General features: G+C 42.9%; 1 protein-coding gene across 7 annotated transcripts in view; it reads left to right on the forward strand.

Annotated features, from left to right (window-relative positions):
• LOC106585221 (potassium channel subfamily T member 1) overlaps positions 1-18602 on the forward strand; it is an 88376-nt gene that overhangs the window by 59838 nt on the left and 9936 nt on the right. For all 7 annotated transcript variants that reach the window (XM_014171192.2, XM_045706783.1, XM_014171193.2 and 4 more), the window contains 8 exons: positions 611-716; positions 1088-1260; positions 11626-11697; positions 12000-12134; positions 14532-14643; positions 14938-15039; positions 15550-15633; positions 18446-18574. In XM_014171192.2, the coding sequence (XP_014026667.1) occupies positions 611-716; positions 1088-1260; positions 11626-11697; positions 12000-12134; positions 14532-14643; positions 14938-15039; positions 15550-15633; positions 18446-18574 (913 nt within the window). The remainder of the gene's footprint in view (positions 1-610; positions 717-1087; positions 1261-11625; positions 11698-11999; positions 12135-14531; positions 14644-14937; positions 15040-15549; positions 15634-18445; positions 18575-18602) is intronic.

Genomic DNA, 18602 nt, shown 5'->3' on the forward strand with positions numbered 1-18602 from the left:
TGGCCAGAAAAAAAGCCATTGCTTAAATAAAAAAAATAAGAAAACACGTTTGGTGTTAACCAAAAGGCATGTGGGAGATTCCCCAAACATATGGAAGAAGGTACTCTGGTCAGATGAGACTAAAATTGAGCTTTTTGTTCTACAGTGCCCCTGCGTGGTCATGTGATAGACAAGCCTTTGGAAAAAGGATACACTCACCCAGTCTCAATACTGTATGTAGCAATCCATCACTCCTCTGTGTGAACCTTCAATACAACAACGCTTTGAATATATACAGTACCATTAAACATTTTGGACACCTACAGAGGGTAGAGCGTACGACCCAGTTTATCACTGGGGCCGAGCTCCCTGCCATCCAGGACCTCTATACTAGGCGACGTCAGAGGAAGGCACAAACATGTTTCAAAGACTCCAGCCACCCAAGTCATAGACTGATCTCTGTGCTACCGCACGAAAAGCAGTACGGATGCACCAAGTTGTTTACAAGGCATGTGACGAATACAATTTGATTTGATTATTCAATCGATTGCCTTGTTGCTAAAGTTTTTGGTCTATTGCCTCTTCTCAAGCCTTTCTCTGAATGTGTGTTTTTGCTGTTATTTTACCTCAGCTTTGTGAAAGGATACCCTCCCAACTCCCCATACATTGGCAGCTCTCCAACCCTGTGCCATCTCCTACCTCAGAAAGCCTCATTCTGCTGCCTTCGGCTGGACAAGGTAAGTAGAGACAAGGACATGAGGCCTACTGTGCAAAAACAAACTTGTTTTTATTCTCTTGTTAAGCCACATAATCCTATTCCAAAGACGGTAAACAATTATATTGTATCCTATTGTGTTGTGCCGTGTCTAAACAATTGTATGGCTCCTCTTTTGTAAACTTGACTGTATGAATAATATAATAGAAAGTCTTTGTAGCTTTGAATAATAGAATAGAGCAGAAAAATATAATTGTATATTGCCAACACAATAGTTTATGGAAAAGTTTGTTTATGGAAACAAAAGTTGCCTTAGGATTTATTCAATAAACCTTCAACCTTCAATAAACCTTTAAACATAATAAAAAATATATTTTTCATTTTCATATCCAGGGTTGCAGACACAACAGTTTTGAGGATGCCAAGGCCTATGGTTTTAAGAACAAGCTGATCATAGTATCCGCGGAGACGGCAGGGAACGGCCTTTATAACTTCATCGTCCCTCTACGTGCTTACTACCGCCCCAGAAAAGAGCTCAACCCTATTGTACTGCTACTAGACTACCCGTAAGAAATCACTCTGCTTCTTTATAAGGGTTTTAGCTAACACATCCTTGAAACCACCTGTTTATAATGTATTTATAGTGCTATATAGGACACTCAAAGTGCATTTTAAGACTGTAAGCATTGGTAATGACTTATGGAATCTTATAAAAGCCTTTATAAATGCATAACGCAGTATTCCTGCTTATATATACTGTATGTTCTTTTCATAATGCATTACATTCAGTTGGTAAACTACTTATAAACTGGGTGGGTCGAGCCTTGAATGCTGATTGGCTGAAAGCTGTGGTGTATCAGACCGTATACCAAGGGTATGACAAAACATACCCTCGAGGGTGTGTGATATATGGCCAATATACCATGACTAAGGGCTGTGTCCAGGCACTCCGTGTTGCGTTGTGCTAAGAACAGCCCTTAGCTGTGGTATATTGGCCATATGCTGTGCCACACCTCCTCAGGCCTTATTGCTTAATTATAGCAGTAAAATACATTACACACAGATGGTAACTTTAAAAGAAAGTGTTACCAAGATGTATTGTTTGGCTACATGAAGATGAATGAAGTGTACATGAAGGAATTGCCAGTGTTACCTCAGTAGAGCGAGAGAGGGGTTATTATACAGCAGCAGCCTGGGGTTAACTTTAGTGACGTGACGCAGGTTGAGAAATGATTTCTGCATTATTCATTGCTGGCAGTGCCTCTGTTGGATTAATGGAGCACTGGGGAGCCTTCGGGTGTGTGCGTGTGCGTGCGCATGTAAGTGTATTATGTTTTTGCCACTAATTATTCAGTAGGGATTTCATTACAATAACTTCAAAAGACTCTCCAGTGAAGTTTTATTTGTGTAGATAAACAGAGAGCCATGTTGCTCTGTAATAACATACAGTCTATGGTAGGGTAGGGCTGGGCGATATGGCGCATATATATATATATATATATATTTCATTCAATAATGGTAATTATCACGATATTAATCAAATCATGTTTAAAAGGGTAATTTCTGCTTCAGACTCAAGAATGCCTTAACAAACCAAAAGCTTTAATGTTTCTTATTTATTGTCAGAAGTAGAACTTACAAATAACATTTTAACTTGTAAACCCTTACAAGTCATGAGCAAGAAATACAAAAATAAAATGGTGCAAGTCAATATGCATTATAACTGTTAGCTTAATGGCACATCACAGTTGGGGTTGTTGTCTTACAAGTTACAAGCAACAAAGACAAGTCTGTCTACGGTCTCTGGCTTTAAAGTTGCCCTATGGCAGGTCACTATGTTGCCACCTGTGCTAAAAACACGCTTTGTGGGGGAGCTGGACGCAGGAATGCACAGGTAGCGCTTTGCCAGGTGGCTGACTTTGGGAATGTATTTTTGGGTAGATCTTCCACCAGTTCAGTGGATTGGTTTCACTGTCAGCATCAGGAGACTGAAGGTAGCAGCTGAATTTATTTTCTATCAGCTGGATTTCAGTAAGACCTGTGGTGGTGGAGCATGGCTTTTTGAAAAAACTGCCCAGTGACTTTCTCTTTTTAGCTGTCAGTTGTGGTGAAAAAGCAGCAATGTCTCCCTATGCTGGGCTTGTGTTTTCATGTCCTTCATTGACCATCTCTGAGATGGCCCACCTTCTCTTTGATGTAATGTGCTTTAAACCGAGGGTCGACCAACGAGGATAAGTCCAGGAGGTCATCATATTTCTCATTCAGATAGTCCATGAATATCGTTTTGGTGGTTTGGGTAAGCTCTGTTTCACCATCATCAGGTTTCATGACCTCTGTATTGAACAGGTGTAGTACTGGCTTCAGGTAAGACACAGTGACATAAGACTCACCAGACAGAGCACCTGTGAATTCTAGGAGTGGGGTCAATGCCTGGTTAATGGACTCAAGAACATCTATATCTGTATAGGTGGGAGCTAAGTGCCGGGTCTTCTTGTCACTGGACAAGACCTGTGAAATGGCTTTCTCCTGCTCCAGTACTCTTTGCACCATCTTTTGTCGTGATCCCCACCTGGTAGGTGACTGTCACCAACTTGTGCTGGGGTAGGTTGTGTTCTGCCAGGTCTCTGCTTTCTCCACGAATAGGAAAAGGCACCTACCACTTTCTCGCATACTCCAATTGCTTGAGCCACCGTTTGTCTATTGTTTAAGAGAAATCAAGAGATTTTAATAAAATCTTCAAATCACAATAATCCCTTTTAGTTATGTACAAATGTAATATTTAACTTAATCAGTTGATGAAAAAAAAATCACTTCAATATACACAATTGACAAGGTTACTTACCAATGGCCAAGTGCAGACAATGTCCAAAACATTGCAGTCGGTTCCATTTGTTGATTTGAGCGGCCTTCACCACGTTCGCACCACTATCTGTTGTAATGCAGACCTGTCTGTCTTGACTGAGTCCCCAGGAGGCGAGAGCGTCAATGAGCCGCTCTGCTATAGCTTCACCCGTGTGGTAGTCGGGAAAGTATGATGTTTGAAGGCATTTATTTAGAAGATTCCAGTCTTTGTTAGTATAGTGGATAGTGAGGCTAATATAAGGCTCTGACGTGAGACTAGACCACGATCGGTAGTAGTAGCAAAATACGTAAAATCTGTCTTGAGCTGTTCCACAACCTTTTCCCTAAACTCGGCATATGGCTCCATGGCTATCACTGCCACTGTTTTCCCCTACATCACTAATTTTCCGTGGTTAATAGTGGCTACTCCATCACTCGAGGTGCTAAGTTGTTTTTAGTGGGCGTATACCTCTCCACGTGCATTCTGTCACTTCTCCGAACGTTCCTGCTGCGTCAGAGGTCAAATTGACTGCTGTACCTAATTATTCTATATCGACATTATCGAAAATTCATCTAAACGTTTTTAATATCGTTATTGAGGGAAGTAATTACCTTCAATTATTGATTTATCGCCCAGGCCTAGTCTATGGTAATATCAATCAATCAAATTGATTTATAAAGCCCTTTTCACATCAGCCGATGTCACAAAGTGCTATACAGAAACCCAGCCTAAAAGCCCCAAACAGCAAGCAATGCAGATGTAGAAGCACAGTGGCTAGGAAAAACTCCCTAGAAAGGCAGGAACCTAGGAAGAAACCTAGAGAGGAACCAGGCTCTGAGGGGTGGCCAGTCCTCTTCTGTCTTTGCCGGGTGGAGATTCTAACAGTACATGGCCAAGATGTTCAAACGTTCATAGTTGACCAGCAGGGTCAAATAATAATAATCACTGTGGTTGTAGAGGGTGCAACAGGTCAGCACCTCAGGAGTAAATGTCAGCTGGCTTTTCATAGCCGATCATTCAGAGTTAAGAGATAGCAGGTCCTGCACAAAGTAGCACGTCCGATGAACAGGTCAGGGTTCCATAGCCGCAGGCAGAACAGTTGAAACTGGAGCAGCAGCACGACCAGGTGGACTGGGGACAGCAAGGAGTCATCAGGCCAGGTAGTCCTGAGGCATGGTCCTAGGGCTCTGGTCCTCAGAGAGAAGAGAAAGAGAGAGAATTAGAGGGAGCATACTTAAATTCACACAGGACACCGGATAAGACAGGAGAGATACTCCAGATATAAGACTGACCCTAGCCCCCCGACACACAAACTATTGCAGCATAATTACTGGAGGCTGAGACGGGAGGGATCGGGGGACACTGTGGCCCCGTCCGACTATACCCCCGGACAGGGCAAACCAGGCAGGATATAACCCCACCCACTTTGCCAAAGCACAGCACTAGAGGGATATCTTGAACCACCAACTTACTACCCAGAGACCACAAAGATCTCCCCCACGGCACAAACCCGAGGGGGGTGCCAACCCGAATAGGAAGATCACATCTGTGACTCAACCCACTCAAGTGACGCACCCCTCCTAGGGACGGCATGGAAGAGCACCAGTAAGCCAGTGACTCAGCTCCCGTAATAGGGTTAGAGGCAGAGAATCCCAGTAGAGAGAGGGGAACCGGCCAGGCAGAGACAGCAAGGGTGGTTCGTCGCTCCAGGCCTTTCCATTCACCTTCACACCCCTGGGCCAGACTACTCAGTCATAGGACCTATTGAAGAGATTAGTCTTAAATAAAGACTTAAAGGTCGAGACCGAGTCTGCCTCCCTCACATGGATAGGCAGACCATTCCATAAAATTGAAGCTCTATAGGAAAAAGCCCTGCCTCCAGCTGTTTGCTTAGAAATTCTAAGGACAATAAGGAGGCCTGCGTCTTGTGACCGTTGTCATGATGTGGCCCTTTCTGGGTATAGATCGTGGCTTCTCACTCTCTCCTACACCCAGGTTCTGTTATCTCAGGTCGTAAATTCCTGGCGGAGACTCTCTCCCCCTGGCCATGCAGTATTGAGAGAGAGAGAGTTTCACAGTAGAACAAAGGAACTCCCACCAAATTCTACTACATTCCAGAATTTAAGAATTGAACAATATCCATATGTGTAAACGGTCGGTGGAGAACCCAGCTACGACCCGGTCCATTTTGTTTCATGTTTGTGACCCCATGAAAGACAACACAGCCACATTACCCTAACTCTTTTATACAGGTTCCTCAGTTATGAGGCTTGCATCTAATTATTGTATAAAATGAATGAGTAAAGATTAAACTATTTGTGAAATTATGTGATGTTAAACCTTTTAATGTGAGAGAATTGTATTCCCTTTAAAGTTTAACTAAGCCATAGGTCCGCCCCCGTGAGCACAGACATGATCAGGCATCAAGAGAAAATTCTCTTCAGACTAAGCAAACCCACAGCGTGAGCTGTGATTGCGAATAGTTTAGACCACGCATACCTCGGTGTAAGCTAAGGTGGCACAGGTTTGAGTACCAAGACTGAGCAAACCCACAGCGTGAGCTGTGATTGTGAATAGTTATTGAATTGCTAACCATACCACGTGGAGCATTGGCTACATGGCTGGAAATGGTTAAACTCTGAGACTATCGATCCCTACAGAATAAGAGCAAATCTTGGATAATAATTACTAGTCTGCAGCTAGAAATTATGTACACCTGAGACGAGAATACCGACAACCGCCAAAACATCTATTCTAGGAGAACATTTCTGAATGGTACTCTGAAGTATCCATTCTAACCACGAAAGACTTTGATCTTCAGGGAAACAGAAAGAGAGCGAGAGACACTCTGATGAACTCTCCAGCAGACGGACCGGATTTCAACAGAGAAGATCACAATGACACATGGGCGTAAATATACACTGCTCAAAAAAATAAAGGGAACACTTAAACAACACAATGTAACTCCAAGTCAATCACACTTCTGTGAAATCAAACTGTCCACTTAGGAAGCAACACTGATTGACAGTAAATTTCACATGCTGTTGTGCAAATGGAATAGACAACAGGTGGAAATTATAGGCAATTAGCAAGACACCCCCAATAAAGGAGTGGTTCTGCAGGTGGGGACCACAGACCACTTCTCAGTTCCTAAGCTTCCTGGCTGATGTTTTGGTCACTTTTGAATGCTGGCGGTGCTTTCACTCTAGTGGTAGCATGAGACGGAGTCTACAACCCACACAAGTGGCTCAGGTAGTGCAGCTCATCCAGGATGGCAGATCAATGCGAGCTGTGGCAAGAAGGATGGAGGCGCTACCAGGAGACAGGCCAGTACATCAGGAGACGTGGAGGAGGCCGTAGGAGGGCAACAACCCAGCAGCAGGACCGCTACCTCCGCCTTTGTGCAAGGAGGAGCAGGAGGAGCACTGCCAGAGCCCTGCAAAATGACCTCCAGCAGGCCACAAATGTGCATGTGTCTGCTCAAACGGTCAGAAACAGACTCCATGAGGGTGGTATGAGGGCCCGACGTCCACAGGTGGGGGTTGTGCTTACAGCCCAACACCGTGCAGGACGTTTGGCATTTGCCAGAGAACACCAAGATTGGCAAATTCGCCACTGGCGCCCTGTGCTCTTCACAGATGGAAGCAGGTTCACACTGAGCACGTGACAGACGTGACAGAGTCTGGAGACGCCGTGGAGAACGTTCTGCTGCCTGCAACATCCTCCAGCATGACCGGTTTGGCGGTGGGTCAGTCATGGTGTGGGGTGGCATTTCTTTGGGGGGGGCCGCATAGCCCTCCATGTGCTCGGCAGAGGTAGCCTGACTGCCATTAGGTACCGAGATGAGATCCTCAGACCCCTTGTGAGACCATATGCTGGTGCGGTTGGCCCTGGGTTCCTCCTAATGCAAGACAATGCTAGACCTCATGTGGCTGGAGTGTGTCAGCAGTTCCTGCAAGAGGAAGGCATTGATGCTATGGACTGGCCCGCCCGTTCCCCAGACCTGAATCCAATTGAGCACATCTGGGACATCATGTCTCGCTCCATCCACCAACGCCACGTTGCACCACAGACTGTCCAGGAGTTGGCAGATGCTTTAGTCCAGGTCTGGGAGGAGATCCCTCAGGATACCATCCGCCACCTCATCAGGAGCATGCCCAGGCGTTGTAGGGAGATCATACAGGCACGTGGAGGCCACACACACTACTGAGCCTCATTTTGACTTGTTTTAAGGACATTACATCAAAGTTGGATCAGCCTGTAGTGTGGTTTTCCACTTTAATTTTGAGTGTGACTCCAAATCCAGACCTCCATGGGTTGATAAATTGGATTTCCATTGATTATTTGTGTGTGATTTTGTTGTCAGCACATTCAACTATGTAAAGAAAAAAGTATTTAATAAGATTATTTCATTCATTCAAATCTAGGATGTGTTATTTTAGTGTTCCCTTTATTTTTTTGAGCAGTATATATTGATTACAATTATTCCCGAATGAGTGAGCGTTCATGTGCAAAGGATTAGCATTTCAATTAAGATAATTATCAACTGTGTGTAGTGATCCCTTTTTGTCTTTCCCGCTTCTTTTTCAGTCCACACCCACTTCCCTTTATCCACCAAGCCGTCATATCGGCTTAGCTCACTAGGGAATCTTCCCTATCATTTGTTAGTAACCAATATCTACTGTTTGTTTGTTTATTCATTTCTGTGATTATTTAGTTAGTTAGTAAATAAATGATTAAGCCAATTGGTGTATGGATGATTTATAGTAAAGGCTGGGTTCATGCAGATAACCAACAATTTTCGACGTTCAGATGAGACTGACGTGAGGTTAAGAATAATTCATTAATAGAAGACTAATTGATCAGATTTTAAAATATCTGAAGAGTTATATTCGTAAAATTATAACTTTGTAATCTGAAGATTTTCCGTGGTGCCCCGACTTCCTAGTTAATTAAATTTACATGATTAGTTTAATCACGTAATAATAATTACAGCGAATTGATTTGATAAAATTCACCTTTAATGACGCCAAAGACACAACACCGTAGCGTACGTGTAGGTATGTACGGCAGGACCAAATCAGAAAGATGGGTAGGAGTCTGAAGCAGAGATACTAACACTGTCTGTTTATCTAGCCAAGTGCCACTTAACCCCTCATACAGTAGGCAGCTTTTATCATGGCAACAGTCTAATTGGCCATATTGCATATATCCTGAGTAATTATGAGGAAGCAGTATTTTGTAATCCAGTGAGCAAACAGTTAACATAATACATGTTTGTTACATACGCATTTTAGGGCATTATGTAATTCAATGCATAGCCAAAGGCGCATTGATTTGCTATGATGATTCGCTGAGGTTTCTAATTGTCTAAATTCCCACTTGTATGTACAGGTAACTGCCAAAATAAAGGAAAAGCTTGAGTAAATGAGGGATACAACATATATTGAAAGCAGGTGCTTCCACACAGGTGTGGTTCCTGAGTTAAGCAATTAACATCACATCACGCTTACACGGAACCCAAACCGGCTGCACGTTTGCGCCATCGTGCATAAATGTATTTTGTCCCCCCTCACCAAACGCGATCGCGACACGCAGGTTAAAATATCAAAACAAACTCTGAAACAATTACATTAACCTGTTATGGCTAGGGGGCAGTATTTTCACGGCAGGATAAAAAACGTACCCGATTTAATCTGATTATTACTCCTGCCCAGAAACTAGAATATGCATATAATTATTAGCTTTGGATAGAAAACACTCCAAAGTTTCTAAAACTGTTTGAATGGTGTCTGTGAGTATAACAGAACTCATTTGGCAGGCCAAAACCTGAGAAGATTCCATGCAGGAAGTGCCCTGTCTGACAATTTCTTGCCCTTCTTGATTATCTCTATCCAATACAGGGGATCTCTGCTGTTACGTGACACTTCCTACGGCTCCCATGGGCTCTCAGAAGGCGTCAAAAAGCTGAATCGTGGCTTTGCAGGCTCTGGCTGAAAAAAAAGTAGCGCGTTTGGATAGTGGCTGGTCACAGTACTGTGAGACTCAGGCTCGTGCCCGAGTCGACCCCATGCTTTATTTTCTTTCGTCTTTTTCCCGGTCGGAATATTATCGCTTTTTTACGAGAAAAATTGCATAAAAATTGATTTTAAACAGCGGTTGACATGCTTCGAAGTACGGTAATGGAATATTTAGAAATCTTTTGTCACGAAATGCGCCATGCTCGTGACCCTTATTTACCATTCGGATAGTGTCTTGAACGCACGAACAAAACGCCGCTGTTTGGATATAACAATGGATTATTTGGGACCAAACCAACATTTGTTATTGAAGTAGCAGTCCTGGGAGTGCATTCTGACGAAGAACACCAAAGGTAATCAAACTTTTCTAATAGTAAATCGGAGTTTGGTCAGGGCTAAACTTGGTGGGTGTCTAAATAGCTAGCCGTGATGGCTGGGCTATCTACTCAGAATATTGCAAAATGTGCTTTCACAGAAAAGCTCTTTTAAAATCGGACGCCTCGATTGCACAAAGGAGTTCTGTATCTATAATTCTTAAAATAATTGTTATGTTTTTTGTGAACGTTTATCGTGAGTAATTTAGTAAATTCACCGGAGGTTTGCGGGGGGTATGCTAGTTCTGAACGTCACATGCTAATGTAAAAAGCTGGTTTTTGATATAAATATGAACTTGATTGAACAAAACATGCATGTATTGTATAACATAATGTCCTAGGTGTGTCATCTGATGAAGATCATCAAAGGTTAGTGCTGCATTTAGCTGTGGTTTTGTTTTTTGTGACATTATATGCTAGCTTGAAAAATGGGTGTCTGATTATTTCTGGCTGGGTACTCTGCTGACATAATCTAATGTTTTGCTTTCGCTGTAAAGCCTTTTTGAAATCGGACAGTGTGGTTAGATAAAGGAGAGTCTTGTCTTTAAAATGCTGTAAAATAGTCATATGTTTGAAAAATGGAAGTTTTTGTATTTTTGAGGAATTTGTAATTCGCGCCACGCCTATCATTGGATATTGGAGCAGGTGTTCCGCTAGCGGAACGTCTAGATGTAAGAGGTTAATTTGGGGACAGGTCGAAAAGCATTAAACATGTATGGCAATTTAGCTAGCTTGCACTTGCTAGCTAATTTGTCCTATTTAGCTAGCTTGCTGTTGCTAGCTAATTTGTCCTGGGATATAAACATTGAGTTGTTATTTTACCTGAAATGAACAAGGTCCTCTACTCCGACAATTAATCCACACATAAAACGGTCAACCGAATCGTTTCTAGTCATCTCTCCTCCTTTCAGGCTTTTTCATCTTTGAACTTATATGGTGATTTGGCATCTAAACGTTCATAGCATTACCATGATGACCGGCAACACAGTTCGTCTTTCAATCACCCACGTGGGTATAACCAATGAGGAGATGGCATGTGGGTACCTGCCTTCTATAAACCAATGAGGAGATGGGAGAGGCAGGACTTGCAGCGCGATCTGCGTTAGAAATAGAAAGGACTTATTTTAGCCCTTGGCAACGCAGACTCGCGTGAGCAGTGTCGGTGCAATAATTGAATAACATAGATTTCTAAGTTTATTTTGCAGCGCTCGCACACGCGACGCGAGCGGTGTAGTCAGGGTATTAGGGTCATGTATAAAAATGCCCAGTTGCCCAATATTTTTGGTACCATGGCTAGAGGAATCGATCTCAGTGACTTTGAAAAAGGGGTTTCAAAGGAGCATAGGGGGTTTAAAGAGTGTGTGTGTGTGTCAGTCACCAGATCTTAACCCAATTAAACACTTATAGGAGATTCTGGAGCGGCGCCTGAGACGGTGTTTTCCACAACCATTAGCAAAACTCCAAATTATGGAGTTTCTTGTGAAAGAATGGTGTTGCATCCCTCCGATAGAGTTCCAGACACTTGTAGAATTTATGGCAGGTCTAATTTAAGCTGTTCTAGTGGCTCGTGGTGGCCCAACTCCCTATTAAGACACTTTATGTTGGTGTTTCCTTTATTTTTGGCAGTTACCTGTATTTAATCTGTGTGTGGTTGCAGTTGTCCTGTCCCTATTGATGTGTGTTTCCTGTTTGCAGGCCTGACAACCACTTCCTAGAAGCCATCTGCTGTTTCCCAATGGTCTACTTCATGGCCGGAACCATAGATAAGTAGGTGTTCATTACTCAATCATTATAAACATAATGCCCCTCCTCACAGAATTACAATTACTCTTCTCTATTCAAATGACATCATGCACGGACAGGTAACAATAAAGCACATATCATTCCATGACGTACCATATTATTACATCCCAGGGATTTGCAATTATCAAGTGAAATCAATTACACATGTGCATCTTATATAGGCTGCTAAATTTCAAAGTCATGAATATCATAATATGGTGTATTGTGTTGGGTTCTCTTTGTGGCAGATTTTCATTATGCGTTATTTTGTGCTCTCTCTGTGGCAGCCTGGACAATCTGCTACAGTGTGGCATCATCTATGCCGATAACCTGGTGGTGGTGGACAAGGAGAGCACCATGAGTGCTGAGGAGGACTATATGGCAGATGCCAAGACTATCGTCAACGTACAGACCATGTTCAGGTATGGTATGGGAGGCATACTCCCATGTTAAATTATCGACTGCACACGGAGTTTTAGCTCTCCATTTTGAATGAACTATTGTGTAGACTACTAGTAAAGCAGTAGTCTAGTAGAGCTTTATTATGAACAACAATCTTATTATCCAAGAGGGACATTTGTTTTGCAAGCATGGAACTGACAGAAAAACAATTCCTTTCTTCCTTTCTTTACAAATTCCTTTCTTTGCAAATTGAACTAGTGGAAATACAAAATCAATCGTGCATGCTATATGGACCTTTTTTAGGATATGAAAAATGATTTTTATCTAACAAAATGACACTTCATTTTATCTCTGGGACCCTTGGGATGATAAATCAGACCAAGATTTCAGAATGTAAGTACACAGGTGAATTCATCGATTCTGTCGCAGTGAAAAAAGTGTTTTGATGTTTTGAGCTCTCCTCAAACAATAGCATGGCATTTTTTCGCAGTAATAGCTACTGTAAATTGGACAGTGCAGTTATATTAACAAGAATTTAAGCTTTCAGGCGATATAAGACACTTATATGTACTGACATTTGTTGTTTCTCTAAAATCTGCGATCATGACACACGGCGCTACATGATTTACAACTGTCCCGTTGACACACCGCCTATCCCTAAGAAGTTTTAAATAAAATCCACCTGTGTGCAATCTAAGTGCCACATGATCTGTCACATGATCTCAGTGTATCTGAACACCTGTTCTGAAAGGCCCCAGAGTGCAACACCACTAAGCAAGGGGCACCACCAAGCAAGCGGCACTATGAAGACCAACGAGCTCTCCAAACAAGTCAGGGACAAAGTTGTGGAGAACTACAGATCAGCGTTGGGCTATAAAAAAAAATCTGAAACTTTGATCATCCCACAGAGCACCATTAAATCCATTATAAAAAAAAATTGAAAGAATATGGCACCACAGCAAACCTGCCAAGAGAGGGCCGCCCACCAAAACTCACGTACCAGGCAAGGAGGGTATTAACCAGAGAGGCAACAAAGAGACCAAAGATAACCCTGAAGGAGATGCAAAGCTCCACGGCAGAGATTGGAGTATCTGTCCATAGGACCACTTTAAGCCGTACACTCCATAGAACTGGGCTTTACGGAGGAGTGGCCCGAAAAAAATCCATTGCTTAAAGAATAAAATAAGCAAACACATTTGGTGTTCGCCAAAAGGCATGTGGGAGACTCCCCAAACATATGGAAGAAGGTACTCTGGTCAGATGAGACTAAAATTGAGATTTTTAGCAATCAAGGAAAACGCTATGTCTGGCGCAACCCAACACCTCTCATCACCCCGAGAACACCATACCCACAGTGAAGCATGGTGGTGGCAGCATCATGCTATGGGGATGTTTTTCATTGGCAGGGACTGGGAAACTGGTCAGAATTGAAGGAATGATGGATGGCGCTAAATACAGGGAAATTCTTGAGGGAAACCTGTTTGTCTTCCAGAGATTTGAGACTGGGATGGAGGCTCCCCTTCCAGCAGGACAATGACCCTAAGCATAATGCTAACGCAACACTTTTTAAGGGAAAACAGTTTAAGGGAAAACATTTAAATGTCTTGGAATGGCCTAGTCAAAGCCCAGACCTCAATCCAATTGAAAATCTGTGGTATGACTTAAAGATTGCTGTACACCAGCAGAACCCATTCAACTTGAAGGAGCCAGAGCAGGTTTGCCTTGAAGAATGGGCAGAAATCTCAGTGGCTAGATGTGCCAAGCTTATAGAGACATACCCCAAGAGACTTGCAGCTGTAATTGCTGCTAAAGGTGCCTCTACAAAGTATTGACTTTGGGGGGGTGAATAGTCATGCAGCTCAAGTTTTCTGTTTTTTTTGTCTTATTTCTTGTTTGTTTCACAATAAAAATATTTTGCTTGTTGTTTAAATCAAATGATACAAACAAACCCCCCATTTTAGTTCCAGCTTGTAAGGCAACAAAATAGGAAAAATGCCAAGGGGCGTGAATACTTTTGCAAGCCACTGTAGTTGCTTTTCCCTGAAAAGTCTCTAAAGTTATTAAAACCCTGGGTGAAACTATATTAAACAGCATCTATCAGGGTAGAAAACCTCTGCAAGGTTTTCTTCTTCAACATCTTAAAATGTAAACTATGCATCACTGCCAGCTTGGTCCTACCCATGAGCCCAAAGCATTTAATCTCTCTTCTCTCTCTCTATTTCTCTCCCTCCCACCCCCTCCCTACTGCTCTCTCTCCCTCTTGCTCCCTCCCTCTTCCCTTTCTCTCGCTCTCTCTCTGTCTCTATTTCTCTCCCTCCATCCCCTCCATCTCGCCCCCTCTTCCCTCCATCCCTTCTTCCCACCCCCTCCCTACTCTCTCCTCCACCTCTCTCTTTCTCTCTCTCCATTTTGTCCAGGCTGTTCCCCAGTCTCAGTATCATCACCGAGCTGACCCACCCCTCCAACATGAGGTTTATGCAGTTCAGGGCTAAGGATTGCTACTCCCTGGCTCTCTCCAAGCTAGAGAAGGTGAGCAGAGCAGTTCAGGGGCATGTCACTCCTTCATCTTTAGATCTCAGGCTTCAGCCCTAATTATTATTATCTGTCTGTGGATGTCGTGTGGGAGGTGCGCTGTTATACAGACTCAGACATGAAGATATAGAGCCCTGGGGCTGGGTTAGCAAGCCAGCTGGTGACATTTCATGTGCACTCATTCTTTCTCTCTCCTAACTCTTTCCCCTCCCTCTTCTCCTCACCCCCTCTCCCTCTGCTCCCTCCCCCCACACTCTCTCCCTCCCCTCCTCTTCCCTCTCCCCCCTACAGATAGAGCGTGATAAGGGTTCCAACCTGGCCTTCATGTTCCGCCTGCCGTTCGCTGCAGGCAGAGTGTTCAGTATCAGTATGCTGGATACGCTGCTCTACCAGGTGGGTTACCAGATGTAATGTATTAGGATATTAGGAGTCCCAAATAGTACCCTATTCCCTATATACTGCACTACTTTTGACCAGGGTCCCATTTGAGACGTAGCTAGGGAGCTTATCTGCAGTGTATCACCTTCTCAGCCAGCAGAGTGGACTGTTTGATCACTTAGTCACTCCCTTAGGCTATGATCAGCTTAACTTCTCTAAATTGTAACCCTTAACTATTAGGTGGGGAACCGCAAACTGATCTTAGATCAGTGTCTTGAGGGAATACTCTGTTCACAGGGGTGTGTGGAGCTTATCAGTGTATGATATAATCTTACTCCAGTACTTACAGAGAAAATCATCTGATATTGTCTTTGAAGGGAGAGAGAGAGCTAAAGTATTTTTGAGCGCAATGATATTCAGTAGTTTCTCACCTCTCCTCAATAGTGTTTTCTTTGGAACTACACGAGTGTGTTTTCAGTCTCTGGTTCCTCTTGTTTGCTTATACATTCTCTTGCTTTTTTACAGTCATTTGTAAAGGACTATATGATTCCCATAGCAAGACTTTTACTAGGCCTGGATACCACACCAGGGTCTGGTTACCTATGTGCAGTAAGTATGGATATCTGTCGTGGAAATTCTTACACAGGGACACTCAAAGTCGATCTTAAATTAATCATTCTTTATTATCAGCATGCTGGAGAGGTTCCAACCATCTCAATGCAACATGTACAGTCCCGTTAGTTCTAACGGGGCAGTCCCGTTAGTTCTCTTATACACTTACACAGAAAGTAATATTTGCATGATTTTGCATATTCATTATTCATATTTAATTCAGCATTAATGTTTGCTTCGTTCATGTGACCGACCAATACTGGTTCGTGAATGTGGCCTACCAATACCTCACGAGGCTTCTTCCTCTCCAAGCTGAGACCTTGAAACTGAGATATTTTTCTCCAAACAAGGGTCTGGGCGTACTGCCAAATTGCAGATACTAGAGTGAGGATTTATCCCAGGCACGTTCAATCAGTCACTTGCATGAACACAGAAGTTGGTTATTAGAAAAGCACAAATAAAGAACACAGAAATTGGTTATTAGAAAAGCATAAACATTTCCAGCACACCTGTTTTGGGTGTGTGGTTGTGTGGGTGTGTTCAAATGAAATCCAAGTTAATTTGTCACATGCACACATGTAAACCATACCAGGAAATGCTTACTTACAAGCTCTTCCTCAGCAATGCAGAGTTCAATATCAAATGTATGAAATAGAGTCAAGAATAGGATCTTTAAAAAAAGCAACAACAGGTCAGATAAACATAAAAACACACAAGAATGTAAGCTACAGTTGCAGTCGGAAGTTTACGTACACCTTAGCCAAATACATTTAAACTCAGTTTTTCACAATTCCTGACATTTAATCCTAGTTAAAAGTCCCTGTCTTAGGTCAGTTAGGATCACCACTTTATTTTAAGAATTTGAAATGTCAGAATAATAGTAGAGTTATTTATTTCAGCTTTTATTTCTTTCATCACATTCCCAGTGGGTCAGAAGTTTACATACACTCAATTAGTATTTTGTAGCATTGCCTTTAAATTGTTTAACTTGGGTCAAACGTTTTGGGTAGCCTTCCACAAGTTTCCCACAATAAGTTGGGTGAGTCAGGTTTGACAGAGCTGGTGTAACTGAGTCAGGTTTGTAGGCCTCCTTGCTTGCACATGCTTTTTCAGTTCTGCCCACACATTTTCTATAGGATTGAGGTCAGGGCTTTGTGATGGCCACTCCAATACCTTGACTTTGCTGTCCTTAAGCCATTTTGCCACAGCTTAGGAAGTATGCTTTGGTGTCATTGTCCATTTGGAAGACCCATTTGCGACCAAGCTTTAACTTCCTGACTGATGTCTTGAGATGTTGCTTCAATATATCCACATAATTTTCCTCCCTCATGATGCCATCTATTTTGTGAAGTGCACCAGTCCCTCCTGCAGCAAAGCACCCCCACAACATGATGCTGCCACCCCCGTGCTTCACAGTTGGGATGGTGTTCTTCGGCTTGCAAGCCTCCCCCTTTTTCCTCCAAACATAACGATGGGCATTATGGGCTAACAGTTCTATTTTTGTTTCATCAGACCAGTGGACATTTATCCCCATGTGCAGTTGCAAACCGTAGTCTGGCTTTTTTATGGCGGTTTTGGAGCAGTGGCTTCTTCCTTACTGAGCGGCCTTTCAGGTTATGTCGATATAGGACTTGTTTTACTGTGGGATATAGATACTTTTGTACCTGTTTCCTCCAGCATCTTCACAAGGTCCTTTGCTGTTGTTCTGGGATTGATTTGCACTTTTCGCACCAAAGTACGTTCATCTGTAGAAGACAGAACGCGTCTCCTACCTGAGCGGTATGACGGCTGCGTGGTCCCATGGTGTTTATACTTGCTTACTATTGTTTGTACAGATGAACGTGGTACCTTCAGGCGTTTGGAAATTGCTCCTAAGGATGAACCAGACTTGTGGAGGTCTACAATTTCTTTTCTGAGGTCTTGGCTGATTTCTTTTGATTTTCCCATGATATCAAGCAAAGAGGTGCTGAGTTTGAAGGTAGGCCTTGAAATGCATCCAATTGAATCAAATGATGTAATATTAGCCTATCAGAACTTTCTATAGCCATGACATCATTTTCTGGAATTTTCCAAGCCTTTTAAAGGCACAGTCAGCTTAGTGTATGTAAACTTCTGACCCACTGGAATTGTGATACAGTGAATTATAAGTGAAATAGCCTGTCGGTAAACAGTTGTTGGAAAAATTACTTGTCATGCACAAAATAGATCTCCTAACCGACTTGCCAAAACTATAGTTTGTTAACAAGAAATGTGTGGAGTGGTTGAAAAACGAGTTTTAATGACTCCAACCTAATTGTATGTAAACTTCCAACTTCATCTGTGTTTTCAAGGTCAGTTCAGTACCATATCAATGTGCAGGGATATGGTGGAGGCTGAGGTAATATGTACAGTTGAAGTCGGAAGTTTACATACACTTAGGTTGGAGTCATTAAAACTCGTTTTTCAACAAGGTCAAGGAAAGGTTGAAAATGTTGGTGAAGACGCTTGCCACCTGATCTGCGCATGCTCTGAGGATTTGCCCTGGTATTCCATCAGGTCCTGCAGCCTTACCAGTTTTAAGCTGTTTAAGTCTTTCTCATGTCAGCCACGGAGAGCAAGATCCGGAACAGCGGGAGCCCTCATGCATGGATTAATGTTTACCTCGAAGCGAGCATAGAATGTATTGAGTTCGTCTGGGAGGGAGGCATCATAGGTCAACGCACAACTGGGTCTTCCTTTTTGTGTGTGTGTGTGCGTGTGCCCGCTGGCGGGTGTGCGTGCTTATATACATGTGATGTGTATACTGAATGTGCTCCCTCCTCCTTCCCAGATGAAGGTGACAGAGGAGGACCTGTGGATCAGGACGTATGGCAGGTTATTCCAAAAGCTGTGTTCTTCCAGTGCAGAGATTCCAATAGGCATCTACCGTACAGAGTCACACATGTTCTCCTCCTCAGAGGTAAGACAAGATAGAGACAGTCCCTGTT

The sequence above is a fragment of the Salmo salar genome, chromosome ssa24 (genome assembly GCF_905237065.1).
Source record: "Salmo salar chromosome ssa24, Ssal_v3.1, whole genome shotgun sequence".
Taxonomy (NCBI): Eukaryota; Metazoa; Chordata; class Actinopteri; order Salmoniformes; family Salmonidae; genus Salmo; species Salmo salar.